The sequence below is a fragment of the Sus scrofa genome, chromosome 2, assembly GCF_054392235.1.
Source record: "Sus scrofa isolate SSC_HxYL_T2T_F1_AM1 chromosome 2, Sscrofa_HxYL_maternal_Yorkshire_Landrace_v2.0, whole genome shotgun sequence".
Classification (NCBI taxonomy): Eukaryota; Metazoa; Chordata; class Mammalia; order Artiodactyla; family Suidae; genus Sus; species Sus scrofa.
Genome location: NC_139384.1, coordinates 28,960,115 through 28,976,939, shown reverse-complemented (window position 1 = coordinate 28,976,939; position 16,825 = coordinate 28,960,115). Strand labels below are relative to the sequence as shown.

Genomic DNA, 16,825 nt, shown 5'->3' with positions numbered 1-16,825 from the left:
GAATAAAGTCTTTAACAAAACCAGTGTATCCCTGGCCAAATGTCAACTAACACTTTGACAATTGCTTGAACTGCACTGTCACAGCAGCCTCAGCCCATGACAGCCATCCAAGTGAAAGAGCGACCACACAGAGCCAAGTGGACAGTTCCTGGACCCATTTCTTCGACCCAGTCTCACACCCAATGGGACGAGGTCATCAAACGGAAGAAAGGATGGGTAATAACCTCTGAGCTTTTTTGTATATTATGTTTTTGAAAGCCACAAATGGCTAAGTTTCTTCAAAAATGAGTTTTCTTGGTAAGAGTGATAATGCACATTTGTCTGAATATGAAATCCTGGGTGAGAGTGGAGGATTTAGCAGGAGGGTTAAAGAAGAAATAGTCCTAAGGTGATGGGAGTGAAAGTCATTTCCTCTGAAGAGGAGCAGTCTCAAGACTTCTTTTCCATTTACTTCTAAGTGCCGTATTTAAAAACGAGTGACGTGATGGATCCAGTGACTCTTTCCATTATAGACCTAAAGACATAACTTGTCTTTGGCAGAGGAGTTCTGAAATAACAACAGTTAAAATAGTAATAATAGTACCAACCTGGATTAATAGTCATCACGGTAATGGCAATAATAATAATAATGAATAGTAGTGATTAATAATTATTAATTATTTAAAATTAATAGTAATTATTATTATTAAATAACAGAGTAAGCCGCATCATGTCCTACTCTTTCCTTTTTACATGTAAAGGCTACAGTGTAGATGTGGGTGCCTGAGAGTCCAGTGTTTCCCTCTGGGGTCATCTGGAACCGATTAAATCTCCCCAGAGGCAGCAGTGTGGGTGGACTCTGAATCAGAGAGCCAGCAGTAATGACGGTGTTTATGGCTTGTGTGGCCTCTATTCCACACAAGACTTGTTATTTCAGCAGAATCGATTTGTGATCACTCTTAGAAACAGCTTCTATAACTATTTCCATGAAATTTCTGTACCCTCCCTGATCATTGTACACATTAATTGCAAAGACATCTCCTGCTTGTGTTTATGGGAAGAGTGATTCATTGGCACCCACTGTGTCTTGTTTCTTGCCCTAGAATATTCCTGTGGCCTCCATCTAGGTAGGGTTGGATGATGACTTTATGTTTCGTGAAAGAGAAGCAAATGTGGGAAGAGGGCTGTAACAAAAGCTCTTTTGCCATGTTGGGGGGGATGTGACAAATGGTGCCCGAACCAGGGTCCTCTGTCGTTCCTCCACGTGTCAGGTGGTGTGTATGGAATGGACAAGTCACACGTGGCTTGTCCTTCTGTCGCTCTGCAAGGCTTGGGAGACTCATCATGGGTTCATTAGCATCCTTCCAGACTCAGCAAAAAATGAGCAAAAGTCGTAGCTTTCGTATCACTCAGCCTTTAAATGAAAGCTGGTTGCTTCTCGGGCTGCTCTTTTGGAGAAATGATCATCTATTTCAGTTCCGGGGACATGAATTTGTATGTGCTTTCTTTCCTCTTCCCCAGGTTTGAATGTAAGAATAATTTGTCTCTAGACCATAAACCACCCGCAGATTGTAGTTAGAAAACCAAGCAATAACACTGGTTTAATTCCTTCAGATGAGGACGCCAGCCATAGTACCACGCTTCAGCCTTCTGCAGATCCACACACAGGTTTGGTGGAAGACTTGGACAGGACAGGACCTCTTTCAGTGACAGCTCGTAAGGATAACAGCCTTCAGTCTCCCTCTTGACCTGTCTTCCTGCTTCAGCTCTTGCTCTCATTGGCCCGGATGCAGAGCTGGGTGGCGGGATGGCCCACGCGGTGCGGTGTGGCTTGGCTTGTAAAAGCCGAGGCCGTAAAAGCCATCTTCATTGTGTGTTCTTGGTGGTTCTTTAAATCTGACCATCCCTTCCTTCTTGGTGCTTTCCAGATTCCATGACTTCATGTTAGCACACAAATAAAAAGGCCGTGGGGCTCCATTCCTCTTGATTTTCCTTCTCTGAGTAGTTATGTCCGTGAAATCCACGACCACGGTGAGGACAGTGGGTTCTCTATGGTTTAACGGACCATCTCCTTTTGATTCCCATCTCTCACTCGAGGCTGAAGAGAGGTAGGATTGTCTCGATGGTCGTAAAAAGCTATCTGGGGGCCAGATAATCGTGAGAGTAGGGAAATCATCACCCAGAGAAGCAAGTCATGCTGACAGGTGACCTAAGCGGCAGGCCTGGGAGCAAAAGAAGAACACGGGCTCATGTCTCTCCCTATTATACTGAATATATGGTAGAAACAATGTGAAACTTCCAGTAGATTCACTGTCCACTCTAACTACAGATACAGCTATCCTAGAGATCACCATCATTCATACTTTCTTGACAGAAGATGAAAGAAATCTAGAATGAAGAGGGCCTCCTTTCACTGCTAGCTGCTTGTAATGGGCAGAGGTTTTTTTCCTGTGAGCCCTTTGAGACAAAGGGAAAAATCAGGAAGCGTGTCTTGATTGTCAGGAATGTAAACAGCATAGTGTTAAGCATTAGAGGAGATGCAGAGAAGCTTAAATATCGGTCCCCGCCGATGGAGGGGCTTGTATTCTTACTTGATGTCCCTGTTGATGTTTGTTCTGACGTTGGGTTTGGTGTTGGGTGAATGTCTTTCTCCCAGTTGTAGCATTCACTTGGTGGTGGACCTGGCGGCGTGGTGTGCCCTATGGAATACTTGCACCTGTAACTCAGAGGTCAGTACCTTTCTTAGAGGAACGCTCAAGAAATGAACTCAAAGCAGTCAGAGCCATTTCGGACATGGGCAAGGGTTCAACCTGAAATGGATAACCTATCAGTGAGGGCCCTGCGTTTGCCCAGACAAGCATCTCCTGGCGTTTCAGGGCCATGATGAGAATCCTCATCCAGAGATGAGATCAAAAGTCTAAAACTTGAGCACCATGGTAACTGAAGTTCATGTTCTTTCAAAGCGACTTAAGTGTTTCCTTCTATAAATTTGATCTGAGTTACTTGAGCAGGTTATTCTACATGAACATCTTCCTCTTTTGTGGCTACAAGTGTTCTACCTGCTGTGATGATGTTTATTTTCGCTACACTCACACTTCCTGACACACAGCTAAGGTGCTCTTGACGTTGGTGGGAACACTGGATCCAAACGTTCCTTTCTCTATCTCTGTGTGTTGTCTGGTTTTCTGGAATAACAGGAAGCAGTGCTATCACTGGGCCAGGATGATCCGGTGGTGGGGGGGGGAAACAAAGTTTTGGCTGTGATTTCACCTTGGCCCTCTATCTTGTTGATTATACTGGAAGACAAAGCCAGTTGGGGGCAAGGCAGAATATCCTGGTGCGTTTCTGTCAATCAATCAAGGAGGATGGTGTACACAAACTTTGGTATTCCTGTGTATCTACCCATGACCAGACTCTAGCTAAATTCCCCCCACCCCCATCAGCAGATAACAGAGGGTTTATTTCATGGCTTCAAATTAATACTGGATTCATCCTTTACTGAAACAGAGCAGAGTGATACTCAGAGCTCTTCTACATCACATGGAGGCTTGGAAGAAGACAAAGACCATCCAGTGGCTGCTACTCCAACATCTAGCAGTAAGGACTGTAAAGCCCAGGTGGCTTCAGCTATTGAAAAAAAAATCAATAAACTCGGTGCTTTTGCAGTGTCTTTGGTGGAGGTATATCAGCTGGCTGTTGTTAAGCTGTTCCTTATGATCAGAAGGTGCGGCTGGTGATGGTTCTCTGACTTCTTTGCTTTGTAGATCTCATAGAAGCCACTGTGCATTAAGTACAAACTTAATTTTTTTAAATGTTTTTAAGGTTGGGTTTCTCAAACTCTAGAGTTAGTGTCTTCATTTAAAAATAACAAATCACTTATATATGATTTATAATTGGGGAAAAGATCTGAATGATATCACTATTTTCCTTCCATTCGTATTATTTTGCCATTTATCCTCTGGGCCATAAATCCATAGTGCTGGTGACTAGGAAGCAGTGCCCTCTGGCAAAGGAGAGAATAATCGAAGGCTCATGTCTTTGAAGCTTTGCATTTGCTTCCAATGGCAGGTAGCAAAATTTTGCCTTTCAATTCAGTAACGTACGTGTTTCTTCCACTTCATCAAAGGTGGATCCAGCTGATAATAGCTCAAGATTATCTAGTACCTGCATTGACGTTAAAGTAACAGTTCTGGTGGCATAAACCTTATTTTAATAAACCCAGGCAGGTGTTGCACCAAATGTCTCTTCTGAGTATTAGGATCACCAAAATCTCTTCCATTGAGTGATACCCAGTTGGTGTTGATTGCAAAATATCGATTCTGTTCAGTAGTGTAGCAAACTGCACTGCTCACCGCTCCGTGTTCACGAAGAACAAGTGGAAAGCTTTTGCAGCAATTGCACATTCTGAAAACCAGCACATGATGGGTAGTGGTCTTACGGGTGTGGGTTTACCATTGATTCCACCTCCGCACAGATAGGAATGATGGCAGAGGTGGAAGAAGAGGTGGAAGTCTTCCTGAAGACTCAGCTACGTCCGTGGAAGGTTATACTCTTCATTCTCCAGACACAAATGAATATAGAACCCTCATCCTGGTGACCCCTACCAAGACTGGGTCCCCTGGAGTTACTGAAGTTACTATTGTTGGAGATTCCACCTCTAATGTTGATCTTTCCTCATCAGGTAATTTGGCCGTTTGTTATCTGGTTTGCTTTCTAGAGGGAGAAGCAACACATACTTTCATACTTTAGGGATCACTTCTGTGTAGGCTACGATGAGATGGATTTGTGACATGGGGATGGTTTTTTATCACACATCATCATTCTAGTGCAAGTCAACATTTATTTTAAATAAATAATGCTTTTATGTGCCCATGTAATCTCTATTTTTTGTGACTTGGTTGTTATGGTAGAGTTTCTTTCTTTTTCTTGTTCCTGATCTTGTGACATATTTAGCTGAACCATATGAAACGGATATTTTTGTGAGTAAAAGTAGTCCAGTATTAGCAATTCCATTTGATTCAACTAATATATGCTGCCTATGTAGCAGGGTTTTACCCATCTTGTGAATAATTTCTGTATACTGATGTCTTTGCTCTGAAATTATTCTCTTTTATTGGTGATGGATTGGTGAATTTTACTTTTGGTGAAGGGCTGGTGGCTAACTTCTTCTAGTTATGGTGCACACTTAAAACTTGATGATTTAGTCTACTGTTAATGAACAGTCACCATTTCTCTTGTGATGGCAAAGAGATGACCAAAAATGACTTATTCAATTAAGTTAGGCATGCACCCAGCATGAGCATGTAATTCTTTTCCCTCTCAAATAAGCAATCTTCCGGAGTTTCCGTCGTGGCTCGGCGGAAATGAACCTGACCGGTATCCATGAAGACGCAGGTTTGATACCTGGCCTCGCCCAGTGGGTTAAGGATCCGGCATTGCAGTGAGCTGTGGTGTAGGTCACAGACATGGCTCGGATCTGGCATTGCTGTGGCTCTGGCATAGGCCGGTAGCTACAGCTCCTATTCGACCCCTAGCCTGAGAACCTCCATATGCCGCAGGTGTGGCCCTAAAAAGCCACATTTTTTTTTTTTTAAATAGCAATCTTCCCTACTTCTGCTTTTATTTGTTTCTCCATTTGTATTAAGAAACCAATACTCAAGAAAAGAGAACTGCAAAATACCTTCGCAGGCTAAGAAACTAAATTCAAACTTTCTCCTCCTGATGCCAGTTATGAAAGTGTCCTTATCACTCAGTCATAAAGGTATATTAAAGATTAGTGATATTAAATTATGTATATATATCATAGCAGTTAAATATATTAAATATATATTAAATTATATACGTCAAAGGCATGTATATATGTATGTGTATATGTGTATAAATACACATACATACACACATGTATAGCATAGGTCCTTTCCCTTCTCCCTCCCCCTCAAAAGAAGAACAAATCTTGTGAGAACTCAATATATAAAACAGATGACAGCTGTGATGCTCTGACTGGTGTGGAACAGAAAACCCAGAATGCCAAATGCTTGGCCTCTTTTCTCTGGGCTGCCCATCTCAGGGATTTAAGGAAAACCATTTTGAAAAATGCTAATCCTAAAGCAGTACTGGCAAGCTAAAGCCCCCTACGCTCATTGGTTCTTTATTCAGTGGGGTTCTGCCCTCCGTTATTGAAAATTCCAAGTAGCCTTGTGGGGGTTCTTCTGGAGAAATGACTCTTAGAGCCCTGCCTGGTGTCTCGGCAAATCAGACCTGTGATGCCACCTAATGAACTTGAATTTTAAATGGCAATTTTAATAGTTACTATAGCCTCAGAGGATTACATAGCCTATTTGTTAGTAAATAAAATGCCTTCTAGAAAATTGATATTTCCATACCCTGATTCCTTCTACATTCCGCAGTGGTACAGACAGATTTCCTATGGTTCTCCATGGATTAAAAGATCTGACTAGCATCTTTAGTTTTTTTTCCAAAACACTCAATTAAGGCTCATTTCTTCTCATACATTTTTTCCCCTCAGTCTTTATGCTTAATGTTAAGAATGAAAACATGTGGAATTGTGGGAGTGGTGGTGGTGGTGATGGTGCGGGTACACGATGGTGGTGGTATTGGTGTGGACATTTCAGCGAATGCTCTTTTCAGTTATTCTGACCATCAGCCAAGGAACAAAGAACCTGTCTCTTCTGTTCCGTTACCTGAGAGATTACATTGCTTAATCCACCTGCCTCCACTTCTCTAAACACGGACATGGCGAAGATCAGATCACTGTGTATTCCTTGTGGGCACCTTTCATAATGGGTGACAATAACCATTTTATGAAACTCTTGTCCTATTTTGCTTTAAGATTTCATTATAGTTTTAGAAAATGTATGGGGGGGGGGAGAAGAGCAAGCATTTCCATGTGCTGAATCCAAGATTTGGTCTGTGGATGCAGATTTTTAGCAATTCATGGACTTATCCTAATCTAAAGCCTTTCGGTGATGGATGTTTGAGAAGATGGGTTGTCTTAACTCTTGGTGTTGAACATCCAGGTTTAATTTTTGGAAAATGTTATTTGAAACATGTTCTAATAACCAGGTACACCTTGGGCTCATGCCAGTTCTCGTCTCCCCATGTCTTTCTCAACTTATTTTCAGACTCGTTTTCTCTAAATAAGCAGTTGACTTTTCTCTCGGAATTCTCACACAATTCAACCCCAGGATCTTTTACTGCACACCAAAACATTTTTCTGTTTTTCGCTTCAGAGAAATCTCTCTAAATGTCTCATACTCTAAACCACGGAGTACATCCATTCCCATTTGTCATAATCCAAAGCATATGATCCTTTGTTCAAAGACACAGTGTCAAATTCCAACCTCTGACTTTCAAAAACCTTATAATATTTTTGTTAGAGTGTTACAGGTTGCGGGTTTCTACTAAAGCTACACTTCTATGGTCATCCTTGATGGACTGTGTTGTCCCAGTTTTTTAAATTTTGATTTGAGCTCTAGCCCACTCACAGGTGGATTAAGTAATTCATATCGTGGACCCATTCAAAACTCCTTTGTCATCTTTTTTGGTTACCTTTAAAAGACCAAACAGAATTCCTGCTGTGGCAAAACAGGATTGGAGGTGTCTCCGCAGCGCCAGGACGCAGGTTCAATCCCCAGCCTGGCACAGTGGGTTAGCGGATCCAGCGTTGCTGCATCAGCCGCATAGGTGGCAACTGCAGCTCTGTCTGATCCCTGGCTTGAGAACGCTCTATGCCATGGGGCAGTCAGAAAAGGAAAAAAAAAAAAAAGAAAAAGGCTAAACTTTGTGATGCGCTGCATGAAAACGCAGATATGAGGAAACACAAATGGCAGTGCCACTGAACACACAGTACTAAACCTTTCCTTATTGCTCTTTACAGAAGACCAAGACCCCTACTTTGACCCCAGCGGGAGGTCCTTTACTACTCACGGATCTGAATCAGCTGGTGAGTTTGAACTGCTTTAGTCATTTACTGTTCTCCTCAGGGAACCTGCAGATTATTCATGACGTGTGAGTCCGTGTCTCCCGAAGACTGGTTCTCATACATTCTGTGTACGCATCACCACCACAGGGAGGGCTTATCCAGCTGCATTGCTGGGCCCCATGCTTAAAGGTTCTGATGGGTGGGTCTGGGGTGGAACCTGAGCGTTTGTATTTCCAGTGAGTTCCCTGGGGATGCTGATTCTGCTGGACGGGGACTCCACTTTGAGAATTACTGTTGTTGAGAAAATTCTTCCCTGTGAGAGGACCAGGAAGAATTCAGGCAGGGTCTCAGTCTGACACTGCATCACACCAGGTGATGAAGAATGTGGATTTTGGAGAAAGAATGGTGTGGGTTTGATTCCAGTTCCTCCACATGCTAACTGGGGACTCCTTTAAAGGATCTGAGAAGTGGAATGATAATCATTGTCACAGGGCATTGCTTTAAAGTCTAAATGATGTATACTTGTAAAGCGTTTAGCATAACCCCTCGGCACATGGCACGCTAGCTAGCGTTTATTGAGAATTTACTGTGTGCTGGTGGCATCGTTCTAACACTTTACACATGTTAGATTGGACCATAAGAAACTGCCATTTCTGTAGGTCAACAAGTATGGGTGATTTCATGTTTCATCTATTATTAACTCATTTAATTATGTCAGTACTTTTATTTTCCCAGTATTACAGATGAGGAAACTAAGGCTCAGAGGGGCTAAGCAACCTGGATGAGTTGGCATGACTAGTGAGCTGAGGGGTGGAGCCAGGCTTCAAGCCCAGGGGTCTCATATTACCTCTCAGAAGCATGATCTGGAGAAAGTACCCTGTGATGACCATAATCACAGCCGTAATTACTGTAATCATCACACCCCTAGAAACTTAACTCCAGGCAGCAAAAGTCTGCCATGAGGCCGGGTGACTTGTGATGACAGATGCTGGGGCTACTGAAAGGTTCCGCAGGTGCTGTCTGCCTGTGGTCTCCCTGAGCATCACTGCACCAGGTGGCTGCATGTGAGCCAGGTCCTCCCCTTTATGCCCAAGTGGGAAAAGGGTTGCCTCCAGGCTTAAGGGTTCACACACTTAAAGCAAATATGAAGATGGATATTTACATGGCAGCTTCAGTAATAATCTATTACCTAAGAGCACAGGGATGTAGAGGCCCAGTAGAAATGCTTCTAAAATAAAGACAGGCTCTCTGGGGGCCTTGGGTGGGGGCATTTAGCCTTTCCCAGCCTCAATTTCTTTGCTAGTAAAAAGGAAATCAGAACTTTGGCCCCTGTTACCTCCTAGAGTTCTTGTGAAGAGCAGGAGGTATCCGGACGAAGAAAATATTTTGGAAATGATAGGGACTTAACGACTAAAGGCAGTACTCTCCAAAGGCGACAGACCCCAGCTACTCCAAGTGTGGTCCTTGGTTCATCTCAGAACTGGCCAGCAATGCAGAATCCCCAGCTCTCCCAGACCCACTGAAACAAGGGCTCCATTTAAGTAGACCCACCCCATCCCACCACCACTACGTGGTTTATCTGTATATGAAAGCTTACGAAGCACATCTTAGACTGTTGGGTCCTCACAGCGGAAGCTGGAAGCCGGTTGAGTTCTCTCTCTGCACATGACGCTAATTGGACCTCACTTCCCAGCTGCAGTGTCAAGCATTCCTCTTTGCAGAACTTGCTTTCCCAGCCAGCCCTACCCTGGGTAGCTTTGCAGAGACCTCTAGGGCAGGAGGTGAGGCCTGCTGTGTCTCGTCCATCTTCTTTGGCTCTTGCTTGAAGTGAGAATCAGGTGGGCGGGAGTCGCCTCTTTTGTTTGACTCCTGTGCAGGTGTCTATTGTTCAAATGGGAGTGTTCAGCTGGTTGTACACACACCCAGATCTTTCCTTGCTGGGAGCGCTTCTTTTGAAAATCAAAATAAAGAGATTATGATCCATTAATGGCCTCCCTCTCGAATATCAAAAGGCTGCTCTGAGTCAGAGAAAGGCCTACAAGAGTGACTGTACCTCTTAGGTGGTTTTCAAGGCCAAAGAGCTCCAGTTTAGATGGCCAATGTCCCTTGACCCGGGCAGGTGAACACTTGCCAATAATGACTAAGGCAGCTAGAGAAAGGCCCTTGGACTTCTGAGGTTTGTCAAGTAAAAGACCGCTGTCAAAATGGGAAGTTGAAACAGACAGACCTCTGGTAGAATTTGTTTTGCTCAATTTTAACAAGAATGTCAGATTGCATCCACAGGAGCCATTCTACCCAAAATAACCATGGCCATCAGCATTTCACAGTCCATTGAGCAGAGTCTACACTTAATCTCCTGAGAAAAGGCCATTTAAGACCTGGCCATCTTCATCCATTGATTAGCCAAACAGACCTTCTCAGTTTTTTTCTTCCCTTGGCAGCTTTCAGGGGATTCTGCCATGGGTTTCCCATTGGGTAGGGGAAAAATAGTTCATTTTGGTGGGAATTTTTCACATTCTGTTTGGAGGCACTGGAGGAAGCACAACACACACGCAAGCGCGCACACACATATACCCCAAACTTTCATTTGGGTGAGTATCTTCACAAGAGAGCTTAGACATTTCTTTTAAAACATGATTGCCCCTTCCCCCCCCACCCCCCCAAAATGAAATTCTCTTGTGCCACAGCGGGTTAAGGATCCGGTGTTGTCACTGCTATGGCTTGGGTCACTGCTGTGGCATAGGTTGGATCCCTGGCCTGGGAACTTTTACATGCTGTGGGTGTGGCCAGTAAATTTTTTAAAAATTAACAATACATAAAACATGACTCCTCCCTCACTTTGATGAACCTCCTGTTCTGACTCGTAGATTCTTTATCTTGTGATACTTCCTGCTCCCGTCCAGTTTGAGATTCTTTGTCTCCTTATTTGGTTGTGTAGCAGTAGAAAATGCTGTCCTCTAAAAATTCTGGGGCTGCATCAGTAGACACTCTCATTAGGGTGATTTTGCACCGACAGAAAGGGCCATTGCCCTCCCCACCACACCCAGAATCCTTATTATTATTATTTTTTTTAAATGTGTTCTTTTTTACTTACTTATTTATTTATTTATTTATTTGTCTTTTTTGCCATTTCTTGGGCCGCTCCCACGGCATATGGAGGTTCCCAGGCCAGGGGTCGAATCGGAGCTGTAGCTGCCGGCCTACGCCAGAGCCACAGCAATGCAGGATCCAAGCCGAATCTGCGACCTGCACCACAGCTCACGGCAACGCCAGATCGTTAACCGCTGAGCAAGGGCAGGGATCGAACCTGCAACCTCATGGTTCCTAGTCAGATTCGTTAACCACTGCACCACGACAGGAACTCCCAGAATCCTTATTTTTTTTAATATTTATGGTTATGTCCATTGAAGATACTGGATGTGGTTTTTAGATTTGCTTCAGGCCATCTGGAGCATTTGAAAGCCCTAGGCATCTCGTTAAAATGAGGATTCTGTGGTTTGGGGGTGGCCCGAGACTCTGTATTCTCAGCAAGCTTCCATGGGCTATTGCTGGTCCTGGGCCCATGCTTTGAGTGGCAAGGTCCTAAATTAAAAATAGAAAACAGTAGCATTGCCAAGTCCAAGATGGTACTGCTCACCAAACGACAGGCCAGTAAATCAAGAGACAAGTTGTTACAGCAAAGAAAAGCAACTTTATTCAGAAAGTCATCAGGCCAAGAGATGGTAGACTCGTATCCCCAAAATCCTTCTTGCCTGAGTTAGAATCCAGGCTTCTTTTATACTAAAAGGGGAGGGAGTAAAGTTAAATATTTCCTGGTTCCGGTCAGCCTCCAGAGGGGATGTGTTTGTTCATTTCTTCCTTTCTGCAAGTGTGCCTGGTCAGGATGTTTCCTGTGAGCTAAACAAAGGTATTTTAGCTTCCAGCTCATTACCTGAGAGGTAGGGTTCCCTTTACTTGTATAATTTATATATTACACAGATAATATTATGTATAATTTAAGCTTATACAGCAACATCCCTTCACTGATGAATTTGTAATCAAATATACAGATTCTTCCCTATTACAGTAACTGCACACAGTTATCACGCTTATTCGCCTCTTCAGGCCTCTGAAAAATGGTGATGAAGCGGATTCCTTTATTCCCCTATTTTATAAGTGACAAAATAGACCTGGAGAGGGATGACTTGACCCAGCAGCGGTTGCTGATAAGAGACAGAAGTCGGATTTCCTGTGCTGTACCCTTGGAGTGAATCCTCGTGCTCTTGTTGAAAAATAACATGTCCAGACCTTAGCCTTAATCAAACCAAACTCCTCTGGGGAGATATTTTTCATGCGACGTATTATGAATGTCTGTGGCTCGAATCTATAAATAGCTTTGCGGTAATGCAGCCCCACAGCGGTTGGCCCTGTGTGCTGCTCTGTAAGGAACTCGTGCTTGTGTGTTCCAAGTTCTGGTTGAAGGATGTTGTTTTTTCTCTAGGCCACTCAAGTGGGAGTCAAGAAGGTGAGGCAAACACAACCTCTGGTCCTATACGGAAATCTCAAATTCCAGGTGAGTTTTGAGCTGTGACAAAAAAATTAATGCTAAGAGGAGGTCTCTCTCGGAGGTCCCGGAAAGGAAGCACACGCTCCTAAATGTCTCACCTTGAACCTGATGGCCCTTCTGTGCAAGCTAAAGGGTGAAGGGGAACAGGACAGCCCCTTGATGGGAAAGGAGGGAACATTCTTTTTTTTTTTTCCTCCATCCTATAGATTGGCTGAGCTCATATTCAGACTTGGCCCTGGTCTGTTCCAAAGAAGCTCCATGTTAGTTTTTAAAGCTTCCTTCCCAAATGAGTGATCACCCTGGGGACTCTGTGCCATGCCCAGGTCCTCCCTGTCCCAGTCCACTTCCCTTCTTCAATCGTGGGTTTGGGGGTGAAGCGTGTAACTTTCATAATACAGACAGGAGATACAGGGGCTGTGTGTGTTGGATGGAGTGAAATTATTCCTTTGGCTCCAAAACTACCTTTTCTCAGGGACAGTCTTGACCAATCCAGACAGAAGAAAGCCTGAGTGTGTTCCACATGCAGCGAGAGGGCTGGGCCCCTTGGTTCCCTTGAGCATCGAAATTTAAGGCATTCGAGGCAAACGCTTTATTTGACTTAGGCTCAAAACTGAGCATTCGTCAAGAGAAATTACGAAAAAGGAAGGCTTTTTTTTTTCTTAGGGTTTTAAGTTATTCCTTTAAATCACTCCTCTTCAGAACTTTCCTGGGGGAGAGGGGAGAGGGTGACGTGGCTTTGTCCCCTCGCCTCGGCTTGTCTGAGCAGGACATGAGAAAAAGAGCAGCAGGCTGAGCAGCTGGGGTTGGTGGGATGCACTTTGCCATAATTAGGCAGCGGGATTTTTCCCAGCTATGGTGGAACATCTCAGGGCTGGAAACCTGGGGAAAGACCAGAAATGGTACCTTCCTACCAGCCTCCCCCATCTGGATTCTACTTGCCTCCTCAAATTCACCTAACCAAAGAGAGCTCAGGCAGAGGAGGTGCTAAACAGGAAGTCAGGAGAATCAAGATTCCCAAAGAAGAGTAGCTGATGAATGACTTCCCATCTTCCTTGTTCCTTAAGCTTTAGTTCATGGCACGGATATACAACTCACTGTGCAACTGAATTTATTCAAATGGTCAAGTCGTATTTCAGTCCCAATACAGCTTGGTTTTAAAACATGTCTGTAACACTTTAATGGTCTACAAGCAATAGCATTACTTATTGGAGATGTTTTTAAAAAACACAGCTAAACAAAAGGGTAAAAATACAGATCCCCTATTATCTACCTCACCATCCAGAAATACCATGGTTACCATTTTCGTGTATGGCCTTGCTGTCATTTGTCAATGTAATTTCTATTCAAACATGTAATTAGACACACTGTTTATTAGTAAACTACATTCCCAACTGGTTACCCCCCCCATAGCCTTCCAAGGTTATTAAATATTCTTTCCCTGTATCTTAGTACATAAGACAGTAGATGTATCCTAATTCACTTAACCAATCCCTTACTGTTGGACATTAGGATGTTTCCAGCTTTCACTATTGTAAATAGCACAGGAATAAACATCTTTATAGCTAATTCTCAGGTCCTATAAAGTCTTAGAAATGTAGCTCCTGGATCAAAAGCGCACACGTTTTGAAAGCTTTTGACAAGTTTTACCAAATACCTGCTCCCACCACACACACACACACACACACACACACACAGAGAAGATATGCCCTTTTCCCACTAGTATGTGGCCTCCACTTTTGCTCCTTAATAAAATGTAGCATGATTTCATGTAGGAAAGGAGTCTTCCTTTTAAGGGATGTTCTTTTAATCTATTTACTAATATTGCACCAAAGGCATTTACAAGTTTCCGCAGGTCATTCTATGCTTTTCTGGAAATGTATTTCTCCTGGAGGGACTTGGAAATCTCCATTGATGATAAGGGGTGAAAACAAGAGGGCCGTCAGACAAATAGCAAAAGTATTCTTCCCATATTATCTGGCTATTGGCTGGGCCTTTGGTTGGACCTACGCGTACAGCGGACTATAATTCTTGCTTATACCAGGTCAATCTCTAAAATGTGTCTTTGTCGTCACAAAGCACATTTCCCAAGCTCACTCATGCTTTTTGCTTCTCTCACACCAGAATGGCTGATCATCCTGGCGTCCCTTCTGGCCCTGGCCTTGATTCTTGCAGTTTGCATTGCCGTCAACAGTCGGAGGAGGTAAGGGGATGCTCCTCAGAGCCTTCAGCTTTGAAAGGGCATTACCGAAACTTAGGCTGTATAACTACTACCTATAAAGTAGATAAGCTACTGGGATATGGCGTACAACACAGGCAATATAGCCAGTATTTCATATTTATTTTATATAGAGTAAAATCTAAAATATATTGAAGTACTGTGTTGTACACCTGAGACTCATAGAATATTCTAAGTCAATTATTCTTCAATTAAAAAAAAAATCTTGGAGTTCCTGTCATGGCACAGTGGTTAACAAATCCAACTAGGAACCATGAGGCTGTGGGTTCGATCCCTGGCCTTGCTCAGTGGGTTAAGGATCCGGCAGTGCTGTGATCTGTGGTGTAGGTCCCAGACGTGGCTTGGATCCTGAGTTGACTGTGGCTCTGGTGCAGGCCGGTGACTATAGCTCCAACTAGACCCCTAGTCTGGGAACCTCCATATGCCGAGGGAGCGGCCCTAGAAAAGGCAAAAAGACAAAAAAAAAAAAAATCTCGAGTTCCCTGGTGGCTTTGTCACTGCTGTGGCTTGGGTTGCAGCTGTGTAATGGGTTCCATCCCTGACCCAGGAACTTCTGCATGCTGTGGGTACAACCAAAAAAAAAAATCACAAAACAAAACAAACCTTAGGTGATTTTTCCTTGTTACACAGAGTGGAGCTCCTGGAACCAGCAGCCTTGGTACCCTGAGAATCTTTTGAGAAATGCAGAATCTCAGGCCCTAACCCAGACCTCCTGTATCAGAGTGTATGTTTTGATAAGATCCCAGAGATTCGTGGGGACAGTACAGCTTCCTCCAGAGAAAGGAGACTGTGATTGTTTGCACCTCTGCTTTTCAATAGTGGTTGACTCTTTTGTGGGGTTGGTTTTTGTTTTGTTTTGTTTTATTACTCAAATGAATTTATCACATCTGTAGTTGTATGATGATCCTAACAATCTGATTTCACAGGATTTCCACCCCACAGCCCAAGCACATCCCCCCACCCCCCAAACTGTCTCCTCTGGAGACCGTTAAGTTTTTCAGTGTCTGTGAGTCAGCATCTGTTCTGCAAAGAAGTTCCGTCTGTCCTTTTTTCAGATTCCACATGTCAGTGAAAGCATTGGATGTTGGTGTCTCATTGTATGGCTGACTTCACTTAGCATGATAATTTCTAGGTCCATCCATGTTGCTAAAAATGCTAGTATTTCGTTCATTTTAATGGCTGAGTAATATTCCATTGTGTATATGTACCACATCTTCTTGATCCACTCCTCTGTCGATGGACATTTAGGTTGTTTCCATGTCTTGGCTATTGAAAAGAGTGCTGCAATGAACATCGGAGCATATGGTTTTTATTCTTCAGTTTGTTAATGTGGTGTAGCACACTGATGGATTTGCGGATATTGAAGAACCCTTGCATCCCTGGGATAAATCCCACTCGATCATGATGTACAATCCTTTCAATGTATTATTGGATGCGGTTTGCTAGTATTTTGTTGAGGATTTTTGCATTGATGTTCATCAGTGAAATTGGCCTGTAATTTTCTTTTTTTGTGGTATCTTTGTCTGGTTTTGGTATCAGGGTGATGGTGGCCTCATAGAATGAGTTTGGGAGTATCCCTTCCTCTGCAACTTTTTGAAATAGTTTCAGAAGGAGAGGTGTTAGCTCATCTCTAAATGTTTGATAGAATTCGCCTGTGAAGCCATCTGGTCCTGGACTTTTGTTTGTTGGAAGTTTTTTAATCACAGTTTCAATTTCAGTTCTTTTGATTGGTCCATTCATCTTTTCCATTTCATCCTGGTTTAGTCTTGGAAGATTGTACTTTTCTAAGAATTTGTCCATTTCTTCTAGGTTTTCCATTTTATTGGCATATAGTTGTATATAGTAATCTCTTATGATCCTTTGTATTTCTGTGATGTCCATTGTTGCTTCTCCTTTTCCATTTCTAATTTTATTGATTTGAGTCCTCTCTTTTTTGCTTGATAAGTCTGGCTAAGGGTTTATCAGTTTTGTTGATCTTTTCAAAGAACCAGCTTTTCGTTTCATTGATCTTTTCTATGGTTTTCTTTGTTTCTATTTCATTGATTTCTGGTCTGATCTTTATGATTTCTTTCCTTCTACTAGCTTTAGGTCTTGTCTGTTCTCTCTCGAGCTGCTTTAGATG

The 16,825-nt window shown here is 43.1% G+C and overlaps 1 protein-coding gene across 15 annotated transcripts in view; it reads left to right on the top strand.

Moving 5' to 3' along the window:
* The window catches only part of CD44 (CD44 molecule), a 95,745-nt gene that overhangs the window by 64,557 nt on the left and 14,363 nt on the right, over nt 1-16,825 (top strand). For 6 of the 15 annotated variants that reach the window (XM_085011506.1, XM_085011504.1, XM_085011501.1 and 3 more), the window contains 7 exons: nt 85-216; nt 1,594-1,695; nt 3,487-3,576; nt 4,454-4,660; nt 7,877-7,942; nt 12,402-12,473; nt 14,589-14,667. In XM_085011506.1, the coding sequence (XP_084867632.1) occupies nt 85-216; nt 1,594-1,695; nt 3,487-3,576; nt 4,454-4,660; nt 7,877-7,942; nt 12,402-12,473; nt 14,589-14,667 (748 nt within the window). The remainder of the gene's footprint in view (nt 1-84; nt 217-1,593; nt 1,696-3,486; nt 3,577-4,453; nt 4,661-7,876; nt 7,943-12,401; nt 12,474-14,588; nt 14,668-16,825) is intronic. The other 9 variants (XM_085011505.1, XM_085011502.1, XM_085011500.1 and 6 more) reach the window with 4 other exon arrangements.